Below are 17,188 nucleotides of genomic sequence, written 5' to 3'. Positions count from 1 at the left end.
AGCAGTTCTAGATTCTCCAACTAGTAAAAACAAAATTAGTAAAATTGTCAAAACTGTGGGACTGTAAAAGCAATTAAATAACCTCGAGCTTTTCACTCCTGTCTTCTGGACAGGTGACAGTGGAAGAACCAACTTCACATCATACTGTGAGAATGAGTGCCTAACATTAGGCTGGACAGTGGGTGTTTCTGTTAGATGCTTTTGCACAAGGTACTATGATTTCATTTATTAGTGCATCAGCAGTCAAGGGAAAACAATTGGAGATATTCCACAAAATTGTTACAATAACCAGTTTTAAAAGGTAATTTAAATGGGCCGTTTATTTATACCATCCTTCTATGCATAATCTAAACTACTTTCTTGTTGTAGGTTGAAATTTTCCCAACCAAATCACGATCCTTATGGCTATACATTGCCCTGGATCTGAGGATAAATTCAATCTAGTAAGATTATATAGTGGTTATAGCACAGAACTCGCAACCCAGAAATCATGAGTTCAAATTGTATCATGCCGAGATGCAAAATCTGCTAAGTGAGTTAACACCAGAAAATAAAGTGATTTTCTGAAAATCCTAACTTGTTTACCCACCGTCCCTAACTAATCCTACCTATGTGTGACTCTAAGGAGGAGCATGAGGGTCCCTTTCAGCATCTCGCATGGGTTTGGAACTGTACTCTGGACATAACAGGGCTGAGTAGCCATGACAAGTAATGTTAAAACATTTTTATTGAATTATGATTATAATATGACAAGTAATTGATGATAAAACATAGTTAACTTTATTGAAAGGAGAAAACACTTTATATATATCAGGTGGCACAGTGGTTAGCACGACTGCCCCGCAGCACCAGGGTAACTGTCTGAGTGGAGTTTGTACATTTTACCCGTGTCTGTGTGGGCTTCCTCCGGGTGTTCTGGTTTCCTCCCACAGTCTAAGGGTGTGTAGGTTAGGTGGATTGGCCATGGTAAATGTCTGGGGTTACGGGGATAGGGCAGGAAGATGGGCATGAGTAAGACGATCTTTTGGAGAGTTGATGCAGACTCGATGGGCCAAATGGCCGCCTCCTGCATTGTAGGGATTCTATGGAAGACTTTTTTTTAACGCATAAACAATAACTCCAATTTGGTCTGTTCCATGACAACTTCCCAAAATTGGTACATAAACAACCAAGTCGTTAAGTAACCTTACAGGTGAGCACTATGCTTAGCCATTCCGTTCCAGGCCCTTCCTCCCATTTTCAGTGTTGACTGTACCACTACAGCCGAAGCAGTACATCCTCAAAGCAGCATCCCTTTAAGCTGAATTTCTGGCTGCATTCCAGACTTCCAGGTCCAGTATAGTTCTTTCCTAAAACAAGTTCTTCTCACAGGCACTGGAAGGCCATGCAGACTTCAGAATATCGAGATGTTTGCACATCTTTTGATGGTGTGTTTCTATCTGCCAACCTTCAAGTCATGTACATTAATCAAACTTTATCTGATGCTACATGCTAAATGACCATCCCAAATATAATTACTTGTTGTCCTCGTCTGTAGTCCAAGGATCAGTGATTACAATAGTAAAATAGACAAAAGCCAACTTATGTTGGTATTCGAGCTTTAAAAAATAGAAAATGTTGTCTAAGTACCAGCTGTGTATAGCCAGTATGACAAAAAGCAAGGTGTAAAAAAAGAGATCATTACTGATTATTATTGATTAATCAAAACACAATGATAGCTGGGTTAAGACCGATGTCTACGAAGTAAGGCTTAATACAAAATAACTTTAAATATTCACCACCAAGAGCAAAACAAAAATAAAATGCAGAATTGCAAAATTAGTGGCTGCAGGCCTCAGGCCCACAACTCTGACTTCAGCCCTGTGTTTATGGTATATGGATGCACTTCAGCTGCTGAAACATGATGAAGAATGAGATTGGTGCTGATTTTCTTTTCCCCTTGTCTTGCTGAGGAAACTGAGGGCAGATGTAACACTCCACCTGTCCCCATTTTGCATACATTCTTTAGCCCAGTACAGAACTAGGACTGAATTTGAAAATATTATGTGCTTAATTTATACTTGAGTAGAATTCTTTGCTAAAAATATAAACAAAAAATAATAGCTTCAATTTGGTTTTGTTTCAGGGAGAGTACTAAATCTTGTAAATGGAGTGGAAAACCAGAGACATGATAAAACTGTTAATTGTGATGTTGGTGTGGGAAGCAGCAAAATGGTAAAGCCTTCCATCAAAGTAGAGAGAAAAGGACCCTGTTTGGACTCGGATATTGAACTAATAGATGCAATGGAAGAGGCGAAAACAGATGTGAAAGGGGAAGAAGCCACGCCTTTCACTAAAATGTCACCTTTGATTCAAGAAGGAAGTACAAAATTATCCGGGTAAGCTTTTGATTTGATTTATTATTGTCACATGTATTAACATACAGTGAAAAGTATTGTCTCTTGCGCGCTATACAGACAAAACACAGCATTCATAGAAAAGGAAACAAGGGAATGCAGAATGTAGTGTTACAGTCATAGCTAGGGTGTAGAGAACGATCAACTTAATGCAAGGTAAGTCCATTCAAAAGTCTGACAGCAGCAGAGAAGAAGCTGTTCTTGAGTCGGTTGGTACGTGGGATCCTTAATTATGCTGGCTGCTTTGCCAAGGCAGCGGGAAGTGTAGACAGAGTCAATGGATGGGAGACTGGTTTGCATGATGGATTGGGCTACATTCGCGATCTTTTGTAGTTCCTTGCGGTCTTAGGCAGAGCAGGAGCCATACCAAGCTGTGATACAACCAAAAAGAATGCTTTCTATGGTGCATCTGTAAAAGTTAGTGAGAGTCGTAGCTGACGTGCCAAATTTCCTTAGTCTTCTGAGAAAGTAGAGGTGTTGGTGGGCTTTCTTAGCTATTGTGTCGGCATGGGGGGACCAGACAGGTTGTTGGGGATCTGGATACCTAAAAACTTGAAGCTCTCAACCCTTTCTACTTCGTCCCCGTTGATGTAGACAGGGGCATGTTCTCCTTTACGCTTCCTGAAGTTGATGACAATCTCCTTCGTTTTGTTGACATTGAGGGAGAGATTATTGTTGCTGCACCAGTTCACCAGATTCTCTATCTCATTCCTGTACTCTGTCTCGTCATTGCTTGAGTTCTGACCCACTACGGTGGTGTCGTCAGCAAACTTGAAAATCGAATTGGAGGGAAATTTGGCCACACAGTCATAGGTGTATAAGGAGTATAGTAGGGGGCTGAGAACACAGCCTTGTGGGGCACTGGTGTTGAGGATGATCATGGAGGAGGTGTTGTTGCCTATCCTTACTGATTGTGGTCTATAAGGATAGGCAACAACAACACCTCAGGCCAGGTCAGAGCTCAGAAAAACTGTTGAAGCCGGAACTAGAAGGTCTATCAAAAAGGTATCAAAGGTGTTGAAGGTTATGGATCTAAGGCAGGTACGATGAGTTAAGATGCAGATTAGCTATGATGTAACTGAAGGGCAGAATAGGAGAGAGACTAAATGGCCTACTCCTGTCTTTATGCAGTTAAATGCATATGTAGGTTTAGGAATGCATGCATCATTTATTTATTAGTGTCACAAGTAGGCTTTCGTTAACACTACAATGAAGTTACTGTGAAAATCCCCAAGTCGCCACACTCCGGCACCTGTTCGGGTATGCTGAGGGACAATTTAGCATGGCCAATGCACCTAACCAGCACGTATTTTGGACTGTGGGAGGAAACCGGAGCACCCGGTGGGAGGAAATCCACACAGACAAGGGGAGAACGTGCAGACTCACATAGACAATGACTCAAACCGGGAATTGAACCTGGGTCCCTGGCGCTGTGAGGCAGCAGTGCTAACCAGTGTACCACCCTGCATCAGGCAGCACTCAGCATGGAACCAGCCCTTCAGCCCAACTTGTCCATGCCACCCTTTTTTTTAACCACTAAGCTAGTCCAATTGCCCACGTTTTTCCCATATCCATCTATACTCATGAAGACTGGAGCTCATGCCTGCAGTATACAGGAGCCAAGATCCCATCCATTAGTAACATCATTCAGGGATTGATGCTGAGGAGATACTGATATAGGTCCAGTCTTGCATTTGGGTCGAATTGCCATTTAATGGATGGAGCAAAATAGTTAGTGGTTAAAGGAGAAATAGCAGTGAAGGGGAAAAGTGGCAGAAGTAGGCAATACTGCTTTGGAAGAGGAAGAGGGGAGTTAGCAACAGTCATGCTTACTGTTGGTGTTAACTGAGATGCTGTGGGCAGGGAGCGTGCTGCCAGCATGAGCTGTAGACAGGTTGAGAGTCAGCATGAAATGATGCAGGGGGAATGTATAAGCTTGAGCTGCTGGTATAAAGAATTTATTGGAGAAAAGAATTCCAGCTTAAATGGGAGGAAGAAAATGCTTAAGTGAGGGAGGAGAAAAGACAACATCTATAAACAGGTTTGGAACGCTTGAATTGAGAGGGAGAAGGCTAAATGCCTCAGCACTGCACTGGAGTGTCAGCTTTGATTTTTGTGTGCAAGCACAGTTTGACTTGAATGTGAAATATTGTGCTTCAGAGACAAGAGTGCTACCAGCTGAACCACTGCTGACACTGTATCGTGAGCTCTTCGACTTCTTTTGAATTCCCCAAGTGCAGTATGTGTATAGAAGTTTTATTTTTGAAACCAGTAACCATGATGCAAGTGAACAGTTGAAGTTTCCTTTCCAGTCCTCTCACCACAGCCGAGATTTTGTGAATATGTCCAGTTTCCACCTGTGCTTCTCAAGGTTCGGCAGAGCCAGCACTCTGACCTTTGGGCTCATTCTACCACTCACCTTCACCCACCGCTCATTCTGACATATCCATATCATCCAGTCAAACAAAACGATTTAACAGCAAAGCGTTCTAACCTTACAACTAATTTCCTGATGACTGCTTGATACTCTGGGACCTTCCACCTTTTTCAATGTAATGTGTTTTTTCACCGACTAGCTGGAGTAACCTTAGACATTAAGCAAAGTCGCAACTGATAGTACGAAAATGTAGAAGGAAGCCGTACATTTTCCTCTTTTTGCTGAGTTCCTTTCTAGACCTATTATCTCTGATCAGAAGCCCAGCATTATTGGATGACCCCCATTACGGTGCTTAGTGTTGACATTGTATCTGCTTTTTCAAATTTACCTGCTGAAATTTTGGGCTAATCCAATTGTTGGCTTTTGTTATATTGCTTGTGTAGATATATTTTTAGTGTCTTGGTTTGCTCTTCTGAGTGGGCTTAGTTCCTTATGTAAGTAGAGTCTGATACCATTGCACAAACAAAATCTTTCATTCCTGCAACATGAAAGAATGTAACACTACATTCTGCACTCTCTCCTTTCCTTCTCTATGGACGATATGCTTTGTCTGTATAGCGCGTAAGAAACAATACTTTTCACTGTATACTAATACATGTGAATAATGAATCAAATCAAAGATGTAAAGTACTATTTCCAGAAATGACGCTCTGGATAAGTGCCAGTAATTTTGAGAGTGGTGAGGAATGAGAGCAAAAGGGAGAATGAGATGTCAAAGGTGTTGTACCTGTTAATTCTCAGATACTTTCAACCAGTTTACTTACTCCAAGGTTTTACCCCGGTGCCCTTATTTGCAAGGTGGACAAAGGACAAACACAAGTAAAGATTCAACAAGTTTGTTAAATAACACTATTAACCCTTAAATTACCCACATAAAACAAGAGGATACCCCAGCAGATTCAAGTATACTACCCGTAAAGATGGCTTGGTTAAACTGCAGGCCCGATTCTCTGAGTCCCCTCTGGTCTGTCGTCACGAAGGTGAGTCTCGATGGCCGCTTCTTCCTTCCTTCCTTCTCTGGTCAGTCTTCCGAATGGACACGGCTGTCTCCCCTGTCGAGTCTTCGCTGCTGTGTGACTCGAAGTGTGTCCCTTTTATCCCCAGCCTGCTTGCCTTTCCAGAAACTTCTCTGGCTTCTGGCCAATGAGGTCCCAGGTGGGGGTTCCAATACCCAGTGGGTTTCTTGATGTCTGCCTGACAGGACACCAGGGTCCGCCCCCCAAGTGTCCATCTCCATGTTGTTAAACTTGTTATCAGGTAAGGTTTCTACAGGATCTCTTGGTGACAGAAAGTCTGGCCCGATCTGGGCTTCTAACAATAGACCGATGCATTTCAATGAGGTGCCATGATCTCCTGCTAAGTCTCAAGTAGAGTGTAACGACCTTTGATGGGTGGTTGATGGGTCAGGCCCAGACACATTTGTGTATTGTACAATTGGCCTGCCTACGGTTTGACTGTGTTTGATTTCAATGTGCCCAATTCTTTAATTTAGGATATCCAATTTTATCAGCCTTAAAACTAGGCCCTGTTTATATCACCACAAAGGGAAACATTGAAGAGAAAACCAAAGTGGCAGCGAGGGAAAGGAGAAAAAGCAAAATATATGGAATGAAAAAGAGGGATGAGAAATGTCAAGAAATTATGGGAATTTGAGAAAGGAAATTGGAAACTATGGTAGAGGGAATGAGGGCACATGAATGTGAGTAGGTACAATATAGATTTCTAGTCAATGGTTGGGAGCTTTTTAAAGATCACGGTTTCAGTGTTTCTTCCATAACTCACCTGTAGTTAAAGGAGATGATCATTGAGCATATTAAGTGTTTCTCAGGCAAATTTTTACCCTGATTTTCAAGTTTTGGAAGGTGCATAGATAGTTACTTGTTAATCTTTATACTCCAGTAACATGAATTTTACTCTGTATTCTCTTTTGATGCAATTTTTCCTTGCAACCTCTTTGAATAGCAGGGAGAAACCTGAAGATGGAACGTCCTGTTTGCATGATTCTGAAATGTCAGCAATTAAGAGGCCGAAAACAAAAACTGCTGTTCTTCAGGCTCGACGGAGAAGGCTTCAGGAGCAGGTAAAGGATGATCAGGAAGGTTAATATTGGGATAAATACAAGCACCTTACTTTCTGAAGTTAATGATGTTGAGCAGGAGAAACAATAAATTGATCACTTCCAGTTAATCCGTTTCAGGTGGGGAATGAATATTGGCCAGAACACTGAAAGGACATCTTTCTGATTTTTGAAAAATTCCATGGGGTATTTTGCAAACCATCTGAGCTGGCACATGGGGCTTCAGTTTAATTTTTATTATTTGTTCATGGACATTTCTGGCAAAGCCAGCATTAATTGCCCTTGAGGAGGTTTTTATTCTTGCACTTGCATAGCAGAAACTGGCTGTCACCATTGAGATCTACTGTGGCTAGAAAATCCTGACTGTTTTTGTATTCCAGGGGCAGATTTCTATAGTGCACAGTAGTTCAGAGGAAGACGACAGCGACTCTTCAGGGCAGCGACCCATAAAACTCACCAGAACATTTCTGCCATTTTCATTGAAACAACATCAGACTCCGTCAGATAATCAACCTATCAATAATGACAAAGGTAACTTAGTAAAGAGCAGCTCAGTAGTTTAAAGGACTGAATGCTGGAGGGCTGCCAGTATTGATGGAACTAGTATTTGAGCTTTATTTTGTTGAATTACAGTTTCCACCACTTAGTCTGAAGTAGTGTAAGTAATGAGTTTAGTAGTGTGAGTAATAGGTTTGGAATTCCCATATGGCCATTAATTGGATTAGCTGGAACAATATGGCCAGAGAGACACTCTTTTCTTGATTGAATATTACAATTGTTAATTGGGTTAGCTGGAAAAACATGTTTACAGAAACTCTCTAAAGGGGTCGGGGGTGGGGAGGTTAAATCTGTCTGCCATAACCATTTGATTCGAAGAGAAGGACTCTTGCATACATGCTTGGGTAAACCAACTTAACCCTACTCCGTCTGGACTCTGTGTAATGACTGAAATGACCCGACAGGTCCATGCATGCCACAAACAACTGCCTAAGTCTGAGAAACAGCACTAACCATTTGCCATTATCAGAGGATTCAGCTGCATTGTCACACTTAAAATGTATTTAACACAGTATTTTGGACAGTTCAGTAAGTACATTCCATGTACTTAGCAATTTGAAAAGCTGCGTGGATTTGAGGCAACCATCATGCGTTCAGTCAGTTATTTGCACCTGATTAAAGTGAAATTATGGATCCTGGGGGTTACCATTGACCAAAAACTGAACTGCACTAGTCATAAATGCTATAGCAACCAGAGAGCTCAAAGGCTAGGAATTCTACAGAAAGTAACTCACCTCATACCAACCCCCACCCTTCACAAACACTCGACGAATGGTGTACCATCGACAAGATGCACTGCAGGAATTCACTGAGGTGCCTTCCAACCCATGACCACTACCATCTAGAAGGACAAGAGTAGCAGATACCTCAAAACACCACCATCTGGAGGTTCCCCTCCATGTCATTCACCATCCTGATTTGGAAATATATCACCGTTCCTTCATTGTTGTTGAATCAAAATCCTGGACTTCCCTCCCTAATAGCACTGTGGATATACCTACACTTCAGGGACTGCAGCAGTTCAAGAAGGCAGCTCACCACCACCACCTTCTGAAGGGCAACTAGAGATGGGCAATAGATGCTGGCCTAGCCAGCAATGCCCACACCCTGTATATGAATAAACAAAAAGCTGCAACAATTATGTGAAGCAGAGGCTCAGTTGAGTTTTACTGTTTTATTAAATTTTGTTTTCTTTGCTTTTTGGTTTTGCTAACCTCCACGTTAGTGCAACTTGCCTGCTGTACATGAGCATGCCCACTATAAGGTAGAGATTGTACTATAGAACCATAGAAAATTACAGCTCAGAAACAGGCCTTTTGGCCCTTCTTGTCTGTGCCGAACCATTTTTTGCCTAGTCCCACTGACCTGCCCTTGGACCCTATCCCTCCACACCCCTCTCATCCATGAACCCGTCCAAGTTTTTCTTAAATGTTAAAAGTGACCCCGCATTTACCACTTTATCCGGCAGCTCATTCCACACTCCCATCACTCTCTGCGTGAAGAAGCCCCCCCTAATATTCCCTTTAAACTTTTCTCCTTTCACCCTTAACCCATGCCCTCTGGTTTTTTTCTCCCCTAGCCTCAGCGGAAAAAGCCTGCTTGCATTCACTCTATCTATACCCATCAAAATCTTATACACCTCTATCAAATCTCCCCTCAATCTTCTACGCTCCAGGGAATAAACTATAGGCATTGCGATATGATGTTTCCTGTTCAGTGTCCAAGTTCGGCAAGCAGTTTGTTTCAACTGAGTTGACCAATCTTGGGTGGATGGAGAAGTATTCTAGAAGGCTTTAAAATAAAAGTCATCAGCATTCTGGCTATTCATTGCTATTAATTGATCTTTGCTAGTACAATTTTTGTAATAAACTGAATGGAGTTAAAAACCCATAATGTAATTTATTTTGTTATTTTTAATGTTATTTTGGTCGTCATGATTTTTCCTGAAATCTCCTTGTTGAGTGCCATGTCGTTTGCCACTTGGATTTGAAATTTTTAAGAGAACTTGTTGGAACAGGACATAACAAGAAGTTAAATAGAATTTACAGCACAGCAACAGACTTCTTGGCCCGATTGGTGCATGCTAGCGTTTATGATCCACATGAACCTTCTCCCACTCTCCTGCCTCTAATCCTATCAGCATATCCTACAATCCTTTTTTCCTTTTATCGAGCGTACCCTTTAATGCACCTATGCTAATTGTCTAAACCACTCTGTGATAGCAAGTTCCGCATTTTTTCCCACACTTTTGGGTAAAGAAGCTTCTCTTGAATTCCCAGTTGAATTTATTAGATTTCCTCTGGCTTTTCACAGCGTAAATAGGGCAGTTAAACATTTTCCTTCACTTTTCAGCTCAAACATTCTTTGCCTCCTCACTTGCTTGAAGTGTGATGAGCAAAGCAGGGCATCTGGGACCACAGTCAATGCGTTAGTATATTTCTTTAGTCAAGGAAGTTTAATTATTGCGAAATCGACAGGCATGATTGAGATGGGTGGTGAATTAGAGTAAATTCCTGGAGAGAGAGAGAAATAGAGAGGGACAGAAAGATCTCATTGAGAGTGAAAAAAAATCAAAGGAAGACTACAGCAAAATGGGGGGAGAAGCTGAGGAAATTACATGTTTAAGTCTCGAAGAATAATTCACTATTGCAGAAGAAGACTCTACAGTTTATTTTCTGGAACAGAGAGCTTGATAGATAATGCGATTTATCACGGTGTCAAAAGTGTACTTGTGTTAATTAATAAATTGACTTAAATTTCTGTGGAAGATTTAATGGGTAATTGATATGCAAACCCAGAAAGTTCCTCAAAATAATGAGGAAGCCAAGGACAAGATGCTGTTTGTGTGAAGAAAATGGCAGAGTGGTCTAAATCGACCACCTCATTTTAGCTGGCCAATATGTATTCCTCAACCAATATCACTAAAACTGACTATCTGATCATTATTGCTTGGTATTTGTGGTACTTTGCTATGCCTTTATTGGTTGCCGCATTACCTTACATTGCAACTGGCTGCACTTCAAAAAGTAATTGATTGTTTGTAGAACACTTTGGGCTGTCCTGGGGCCATTAATGATGCTATATAAATGCAAGTTTATTCTTTGGTGTTTTCATTCCCTGTCATAGAACCACAATATTTATTGCTCTTGAGAGAGTGGTGATGTGCCATCTTTCTGAACCACTGCAGTCCATGTGGTGTTATGAAGGGAGTTCCAGATTTTAAACCTCGCAACAGTGAAAGAATGATTGTGTGTTTCCAAGTCGGGATGATGTGTGACTTGGAAGGATAGAACATAGAAAAACTACAGCACAAAACAGGCCCTTCGGCCCCACAAGTTGTGCCGAACATATCCCTACTTTTTAGGCCTACCTATAACCCTCCATCCTATTAAGTCCCATGTACTCATCCAGGAGTCTCTTAAAAGACCCTATTGAGTTTGCCTCCACCACCACTGACGGCAGACGATTCCACTCGCCCACCACCCTCTGTGTGAAAAACTTCTTCCTAACATTTCCCCAGTACCTACCCCCCAGCACCTTAAACCTGTGTCCTCTCGTAGCAGCCACTTCCACCCTGGGAAAAAGCCTCTGAGAGTTCACCCGATCTATGCCTCTCAACATCCTATATATTGCTATTAGGTCTCCTCTCATCCTACGTCTCTCCAAGGAGAAAAGACCGAGCTCCCTCAGCCTATCCTCATAAGGCATGCTACTCAATCCAGGCAATATCCTTGTAAATCTCCTCTGCACCCTTTCAACCTTTTCCACATCCTTCCTGTAATGAGGCGACCAGAACTGAGCACAGTACTCCAAGTGGGGTCTGACGAGGGTCTTATATAGCTGCATCATTATCCCCGGACTCCTAAACTCAATCCCTCGATTGATAAAGGCCAGCACACCATACGCCTTCTTAACCACCTCCTCCACCTGCGGGGCCAATTTTAGAGTCCTATGGACCCGGACCCCAAGATCCTTCTGATCCTCTACCGTACTAAGAGTCTTTCCCTTTATATTGTACTCCTTCATCCCATTTGACCTGCCAAAATGGACCACTACGCATTTATCTGGGTTGAAGTCCATCTGCCACTTCTCCACCCAGTCTTGCATCCTATCTATGTCCCTCTGTAACTTCTGACATCCCTCCAGACTATCCACAACCCCACCAACCTTGGTGTCGTCGGCAAGCTTACCAACCCATCCCTCCACTTCCTCATCCAGGTCATTTATGAAAATGACAAACAGCAAGGGTCCCAGACAGATCCCTGGGACACACCACTGGTGACCGACCTCCATTTAGAAAAAGACCCATCGATACCCACTCTCTGCCTCCTTTGGGCAAGCCAGTTCTGGATCCACAGGGCAGCAGCCCCTTGGATCCCATACCCTCTCTCTTTTTCTAGAAGCCGTGCATGTTTGCAGATGATGGTTTTCCTGTGTATCTGCTGCCCTAGTCCTAGGTGATGGAGGTCAAGAGTTTGAGAGGTGCTGTCGAGCAATCATTGATGAGTTGGGTGAAAGTTAGGACACAGGCAGCAGATTTTAGCTACCCTTCTCATGGTAATGGTGATTCTACATGACCTGCAGCTGAGTTCTATCAGATTCAACCTGAACCTTTACCCTATACTGTTTTCCAAGCACTTTGGCAGTCTCTCCATGTGACTCCCCTGTTCTTGCCTCATGATCGAGAGGGTCCATCCTCTTGGTTGATAAAATATTTCTGAATAAAGAAGCATATAGAGTCTCAAAGAAAATTTACTGCCCATCTCTACCTTTCCTATCTGACATTCGCTCAACTGCTTTTTTCAAAAAGCTGCAGCATTGAGTTTCTTTACACTCTTATTGATTCTAGTCTTTAACCAGGCCCCCACAGCCAAGGAACAATATGTGGCCCTCGACATTCATATAGTATCTTCTACTGGACTTGATCCTTTTCTAACACATTCTTTCTATTGTGTGATAGGTTAGCGGTTATGCTACTGGACTTGTAATACAAAGACCTGGACAGATAATCATGAGTCTTATGAATTTGAATTCATCTTAAAAAAACAAATTAAAAAGAACAAATCTGGAATAAAAAGCTAGTATCGGTAATGGTGACCATGTAGTTATTGGATTGTTGTAGAAAACCCAACTAATTCACTAATGTCTTTTAGGAAAGGAAACCTGCCATCTTAGCCCTTTTTTGAGGTTTGATTTAGCTCTTAACTGCCTTCTGAAATGGCTTAGCAAGTTACTCAGTTCTATCAGATTGTTACAAAGAATAAGTATTAATGGGATGGGCAGCTCTGTTTCAACCTGTGTTTTGGTTCTGATTTGACGGAGTCACACCCAGTTCAGTCAACCCAACAAAATCCTCTTAATTAAATGTCTGGGGACTTGTGTGAAAGTTGAGAGCTGTACCACAGACTGGTCAAACAACAGTATGACATACTTTTCAGCCGACATCCCAGACTCCTCCTCATTGCATGAAAGGGTAGACCCACCAGAGATGGCAGCACAGTGATGGGAAGTGTCCCTGAAAGTCCCCAACATTGACTCCAGCCCCATTAAGCCTAATGGTATTTGTCAACACACATAACAAGTAAAGGTCCTATGAATTGCCATTCATTGTCATCCCTCAGTTGTTGGATCCTTGCTCTTCCTCATCTTGGACATCACTTGGGAAAAGTGCTGAGGGGCACAAGCATATAGTATATACTCCTAGATGGGGATTTCAGTGTAGCAGCAGTACTGACCAAGCTGGCCATGTTTTGAAGGATGTGGCTGCCTGACTGGGGAGCTAAGTATGACAAAGGGCAACACCTACTTGATCTTGCCCTTACCAGTCACCTTTTGCAGATGCAGTTGTCCATGATCGAATTGATAGGAATGACCACCCCACAGTTCTTGTGGAGACAAAAGTCCCACCTTCACAAGAAGGTTTTATTTGCATTGAAACATTTGAGTTTGATTTTTAGGTGGGTACTGCACAAATATTGGCATTGATCAATGCACGCATTACAACAAAACATTTCTTGAATGGTGTGTTAAAGTGTGATTTACTAATTCTATTTGGTAATTTTGTATTTTTAATTTTATAGGTGTCTTGGAAAAGAGAAGCAGTGCTAGTAATGGGAGAAGCTGTTCTATTTCTTTGGGTGAAAAAAATTTTGAGAGCCCAGTGTTTTCTAAACAGGAAACAAATGAACATGAAACAAGCAACAAAAAGGCAAATGAGCAAGACCGATTGATTCAGGATAACCATTACAAAAAACTGACCTCAAAAGTACAAAGAAAATGTAATGGTGACAAACGAGGGGAATGCTATTTTTTGGATGCTACAGAAGAAGGAAACATAGGGAGATTTATTAACGTAAGTAACCAAAAAAAAAATGCAGTCTCTGATCTGAGAGACTTCAAGGAACGAAAACTATTCCATGGTTATCTTTTGATGCAATTGCTTGCACTTTTGCTGATTGCCAGAATTGGATGATATAAATTAAGACTAAACAAGATCATAAAATGTAGGAGTAGAAGTAGGCCATTCAGCCTATCGATTCTGCTCTACCACTAGGGCAACACGGTGGCACATTAGTTATCACTGCTGCCTCACAGCGCCAGAGACCCGGGTTCGATTCCCGGCTTGGGTCACTGTGCGGAGTTTGCATGTTCTCCCTGTGTCTGCGCGGATTTCCTCCGGGTGCTCTGGTTTCCTCACACAGTCAGAAAGATGTGCTGATTAGGTGCATTGGCCATGCTAAGTTCTCCCTTAGTGTACCTAAATAGGCACCGGAGTGTGGCGACTAGGGGGTTTTCATAGTAACTTCATTGCAGTGTTAATGTAAGCTTACTTGTGACACTAATAAATAAACTTAAACAATAAGATCTTGATTGATCTGATATAATGCTCAACTCCACTTTCCCGCCTTATCCCCATAACCCTTGATTCTTTTACTGATTAAAAATCTGTCTTAGTGGCTTGTACAACTTGTATTTATGTAACAGCTTTAACATAAAATACCCCATGTTGCTTCACAGGACCATATAAAACAAAATGTTACACAAAACTATATAAGGAGATATTAGGGCAGATGACCAAAAGCTTGGTCAGAGGTAGGCTTTAAGAATCTCTTGAAGACGAAAAGTGAGACAGCTGGGAAGATGTAGGTAGAGAGGGTTTACCAGAGCTTGTGGCTCCCACAGTTCAAGGCACAGCTACCAATGGATTGAAATCAGGAAGGCTCAAGAGGCCGGAGTTAGAAACATGCAAATATCTCTGAGGATTGTAGGGCTGAAGGAGATGACAGATATAAAGGAGTAAAGCCATAGAGGGATTGGAAAATAATGATGAGAATTTTTAAATTGAGGTTTTGCTTAACTGGGAGCCAACATAGAACATTGGGTGAACAGGACTTTGTGCAGGTTAGGAAATAGGCATCAGCTCAAGGATAGAAATGAATGGACCCAATATATTGATTAAACAATGCTATTTTGCTAACTTTAGTCTCAGAATTTCAAATATTCTGGCATATTATGAAACTTAAACTTTTTTCTCTTTCAACATCGAAGTTGATGTATTTTGTGTTTCCAACTCCTTCCTCCCACATTTTTCCTTCTTTATAAGGGCCTTAAAACTATGGACTTTCTGATTTATCAACATTAGTCTTTAATAATGTCAACCATGGTGATGATGCCTACATGTTAGGCTCTTTACCTTGATTTCTCTTTTTTTAATTCCTTCCCTGGACTTCACTGCAACAGAGTATTTGGAAATTTTACATTACTGCATAGTTTGAGGTCAAGTAAAAAAAATGTAATTCTAATCTTGACAAAACTTATGGCCAACCTTTGTGCAGCTGTCATGAAGCCTAACCACACAACCTGAGATTTTGATCATGGAAAGTTTATTTCTGAATACTTCCCAGTCTCTCGTCATATTGGAGATGTATGTATGCATGTGGATTGCAGGGTTCAATCCATTTCCAGATTTAACTAGCCCACTACATCAAGCTACATTGCATATAGGTCACTTGACCCAGCTATCCATGTCGGTGGTGATACTCCATCTGCACCTTCTCCCATCTTTCCTTGCCTAAATCTACCATTGTAACCATCTATTCCTTTCTCCCTCATATACTTGTCTGGGGTCAGTTAGTTCAGTTGGCTGGACAGCTGATTTGTGATGCAGAGCGATGCCAACAGCACGGGTTCCGTTCTCATAATGGCTGTGAGGTTATTCATGAAGGCTCGCCTTCTCAGCCTTGTTCCTTGTTTGAGGTGTGATCCTCGGAGTAAATCACCAGCAGTCAGAAGGGAGAGCAGCCCATGACATCTGGGACAATAGCGATTTTATATTTTTATATGTTTGTCTAGCTTCATCTTAAAAGCATCTATCCAATTCCTTTCAAACATTCCCTTTGGTACAGAATTCCACATTCTCTCTCCATTCTTTGGTTAAGGAAGTTTCTTCTGAATATCGTACTGCATTTTTTGGTGACTTTCTTATATTTATGGTCTCTAGTTATGTTCTTTCCCATGAATGGAAACATTCTCTCTGTATCCACACTATTAAAAGCTTTCATAATTTTAAAGACTCAGAGGTCACACTTCAAGTCCTTCTTGGGGTAGAAAAGAGACCCAGCCTGTTGATCCTTTCCTGATGTGTACACCAATGCATTTCTGGTATCATCTTTGTAAACCTTCTCTGCACCATCTCCAATGCCTGTATATCCTTTTTATGATACAGCAACCAGAACTACAAGCAATACTGGTCTGAGCAGGGTTCCGTACAGGTGTAGGAAAGCTTCCCTACAATTTAATTCTATCCTGTAGAAATAAAGCCAAGTGCTTGGTTTGGGTTTTTTTTCAAACTTCCATCTGTATCATCTCTTGAGACTGGCTCTTCCAATATACATATTCTATCAATATAATTTATTATGTGAAAATCCATCTGTCATTCTATGGATTATCCACAGCAGCAACAATATGTATTTATGCATTATTTTATAGTAATAAAATATCCAAAGACTCTTCAGTGGAACATTAGAAACCAAAATATGAGACCAAGTCACAGAAGCAGATCTTACAGCAGATGGCTAAAAGCTTGGTCAAGGAGATATATTTTAAAGAGTGTCTCAGAGGATGAAAGTGAAGTAGAAAGGGTAGAGAAATTTGGAGAGAAAATTTTAGAGCTTAAGAGTCCAGGTGTCAAAGACATGGCCACTAATAGTGGAGTAATTTTTAGCCTTGGATGTTCAAAAGGCTAGAATAAATTAGTTCAAATAGCGGTGAGGATTGTCAGGCTGCAAGAGGTTACAAGGATAGGGAGAGATGAGACCATCTAAAGATTTGAAAACAAAGATGAGAATTTAAGATCAAGGTGTTGCTTAACAGAGAGCCAGTTTAGGTCTGGGAGCACAGGATGGGCGCAGGTGACTTGAGTAGGAAGTCGCTCATAATGTATGTTATGTTTATGGAGGGTGGAATGGGGGAGAGTGTCCGGGATTGTGTTGGACTAGTCAAATCTGGAGATAACAGAGGCATGGTGGAGGGTTTCAACAGCAGATGAACTGAGGCAGGGATAAAGTCTGATAATGTTATGGAGTTGGAAACAGGCGGCCTTAATGATGGAGTGAATATAAGATAATCTCTCCTCGGAGAGACAAAAATGTCCTCTTAAATTGAAAGTTCTTTCAAAATGTAATTCCCAGAAATTTGACTGAGAGATCCATGGGCACCTCC

At 41.5% G+C, this 17,188-nt stretch overlaps 1 protein-coding gene across 1 annotated transcript in view; it reads left to right on the top strand.

Annotated features, from left to right (window-relative positions):
* Positions 1–17,188, top strand: part of LOC144506244 (uncharacterized) — a 172,485-nt gene that overhangs the window by 60,801 nt on the left and 94,496 nt on the right. Inside the window, exons 18-21 of the mRNA XM_078232103.1 lie at positions 2,126–2,378; positions 6,796–6,913; positions 7,291–7,441; positions 13,549–13,820. Coding sequence (XP_078088229.1) covers positions 2,126–2,378; positions 6,796–6,913; positions 7,291–7,441; positions 13,549–13,820 — 794 coding nt within the window. The remainder of the gene's footprint in view (positions 1–2,125; positions 2,379–6,795; positions 6,914–7,290; positions 7,442–13,548; positions 13,821–17,188) is intronic.

Source organism: Mustelus asterias, chromosome 17, assembly GCF_964213995.1.
Source record: "Mustelus asterias chromosome 17, sMusAst1.hap1.1, whole genome shotgun sequence".
NCBI classification, from domain to species: Eukaryota; Metazoa; Chordata; class Chondrichthyes; order Carcharhiniformes; family Triakidae; genus Mustelus; species Mustelus asterias.
This window is presented reverse-complemented; position numbering and strand designations above follow the sequence as displayed.